This window comes from Saprolegnia parasitica (assembly GCF_000151545.1).
Source record: "Saprolegnia parasitica CBS 223.65 unplaced genomic scaffold supercont2.569, whole genome shotgun sequence".
Lineage (NCBI taxonomy): Eukaryota > Oomycota > Saprolegniomycetes > Saprolegniales > Saprolegniaceae > Saprolegnia > Saprolegnia parasitica.
The window spans coordinates 58-2,742 of NW_012156963.1; the positions used below are offsets into that span (position 1 = coordinate 58).

Below are 2,685 nucleotides of genomic sequence, written 5' to 3' on the forward strand. Positions count from 1 at the left end.
TGTGGCCAGCCGGCGGCCAGAGAAATCGCACCACCGCCGTTGCATTCTCGCTCTGCGCCACGACAAAGCGACGTAGAGACCGACCTACGCAACGGCAGCGTCGCTTCTAGGGCTGTTGCGACTGGGGTGTCGTACCAGCAAGCGCTGCAGCATGGTCGGTAGATCTTGTTTTCAAATAGTGTGCGAGTTACGTAAATAGTCTGCTCAGAAAGCGGGCAAAATGCCATTTAATTGGGAATGTCTTGTTTTATGGCACCAGCGTATAAAGAAAGAGAGGGAAAAGAACGTGGAATTCATTTTATTACATTTTTTTCCAATTCGTGCGAGGGGACTGGGTCGTGGCCGTGATGACGACGCCTAGGTGGCATGCAACTACCGTGTTTCATTGGCAGGGAAACTTATGGCTCGACCAATCAGAGGACAGAGCTGACCAATCAGAAGGCGGCATTTCGGAAACGGCAACGCATCTGATTGGACAAAATGATGGAAGGCTGTTGGACGGGATATCCGGCAGGCGGTTGGACTCATCCGGCAGGCGGTTGGACGCATCCGGCAGGCGGTTGGAGTCGAGCCACCCGCCCGGATGACTCCGTGACTCTGTGGTTCACGGCGCCGTCTCCAGCGTGACGCTGAGCCAAGAAGGGCCGTGGGAGACGCACCATGGCGCCGCCGTGTGTTGTCACTGGTATGTACTAGTAATGTGACGTTTGCATCATTGGAACGCGTACGAGCAGCTCAGCGGCGCCTTGCGCTCGATGTGGCTGATGCGGCGCTCCCTCAAGGAGCCTGCCGCGTTGGAACGTGCGCGCTCTGGTGCGTATAGCTATCGTCGTGCGCCATTCCAGGCTATAGGCGCTCTTCAACTGGTCATACGTTGCGGCCTCTCCGCCACAGTGCTCTGGAGCTTGGTTGTTTGCGGCGTCCGGCGCTCGCACGACGACTCCGCGATCGCGTTCCGCGGTTGGCACGTTGTCGAGATCGGGCACTCGCGCTCGAAGCTACGGCTGCGATACATGTAATGCACAAATTTACGACTTGATGATTAAGAGTCTTGCTTCCAATGCACTTGCTACGCGTGCACTGTACAGGCGCCTGCTTACGCATGCTCGGCAAAGGGCTAGCCTTGACTGTGTCATGACGGGACCAGCAGCAATCGGCGTGTCCAAGGACAAGGAGCGACGACGCATGGACTGCAGTGGCTGTTGCGCGGACCTGCTCAGGCGGCGCGTCCTCAGGTCGCGTCTACATGAGTGACAAGAGGTCAACACAGTCCCGAGACACAATAGCGCAAGCATACCTTGACAGCGTAGAGCGGCGATGCGTCCTTCTTTGGATGGATGCACGTTGCACAGCGTCGGCAATGGCGCGGATACCACGGACAGTCGTACGATCTCAGTAGCGCACACTAGCGCTAGGAGCTTGGCTGCACTGGCAGTAGGATGGGCACGCGTGGCGGACGCACTCTTGGGCCTAGGTGGCGCCGGCAGCGACTGTTGCGGCGATCGATGCAGCGACCGTGGTGCTAGAGGCGCTCGCCGATCTTTTGCTTGAGCTGCTTGACGCCGTTGATGAGGTTGGTGATGATCGGGAGACCTTGCGGGACGCCGTCCTCCAAATCCAAGTCGATATCGTCCAAGCCATACTTGGTCAAAAGACTCGAGACGAAAAAAGTTGGCCATCTCGGTCGCATCGCGGCACCATGTTGGCCGCCCAGTGAGAGCGCGACGATCTTGCCGGACGCTCGCCGTGCCGCCATGTCAGCAATAAAAGTCGCCTCCGAGCCTGCGTCCGGGTCCAGCATCAAGCCAACGCTGCTGTTGCCGAGTGCGCTGCACTGACATGCCTCGTGCAAAGCGTGGGCTACGACACGATCCAGCCCAGGACGATGTACCCGACGTACTGTACCGTGGTGTGACGACGTGGAGCATCAACTGGGATAGCCACGACGGCTACGTCTTTTCCAAGCCAGCGCACCAAGCTCTTGACGGTTTGGACGCGCCTTCAGTGACGCCAACGAATGCGACGATTGTCCTCTCGGTTCCACCAGCATCATCAGCCGCCGTATTGATGGCAGCACCACTTCTCGCGCCAGTACCAAGTGACCGTTTAGTGTCTGGCTGCGGTGTGTGCACCCACTGCCAGTACGCGCGATCCAAATCGTGCTTGCAGGGTGGACGCAGGCGCAGTGTGTGGCCAGCCCTGTGTACACGTGGTGTGCAGAGGCAACGAAGAGCCGCTCACCACCTAGCAGCTCGGTAGCAATTGCTACTACCCACCGACGCATGCATGCTACAGCGGCTGGATTGCCGCTTCGTGCCTCACCAATCCTGCACGGATGCGGCAATGGACCTGCTGCCTACCTGGCTCGCGAGTAAAACCCATGAGTAAAACCTCTAAAATTGCGTGTCAAAAGATCGGCGTTTTTTTGGGCAACCCGAAACCATGTCATTTATCCGGACGAGGTGTTTTGCTTGTCGCCAGTTCCCGCAGCAGCATGAGCGCGACGAGCGTAGGCGCCGACGTCGTCCATGGGCATGGCCTCATCCTCGCCTCGTCCTAGTTTGTCAATGGCGTCGCGACGGCCATGGAGACGATCAAGAAGCACCCGGACGACTGGCAGAAGCGCCAGGCCGCGCTCCAGGACATCCAAGACCTCTTCGTGACGATTGGGACCGCACGATGACC

General features: G+C 58.4%; 1 protein-coding gene across 1 annotated transcript; it reads right to left on the reverse strand.

Annotated features, from left to right (window-relative positions):
* Positions 1-1,522: 1,522 nt before the first annotated feature.
* SPRG_17197 (hypothetical protein) lies at positions 1,523-1,928 on the reverse strand (the record flags this gene model as incomplete). Its single annotated transcript, XM_012356743.1, has 2 exons — positions 1,523-1,860; positions 1,901-1,928. 2 exons carry the CDS (start codon positions 1,926-1,928, stop codon positions 1,523-1,525), a joined length of 366 nt encoding a protein of 121 aa, XP_012212133.1.
* Positions 1,929-2,685: the final 757 nt, after the last annotated feature.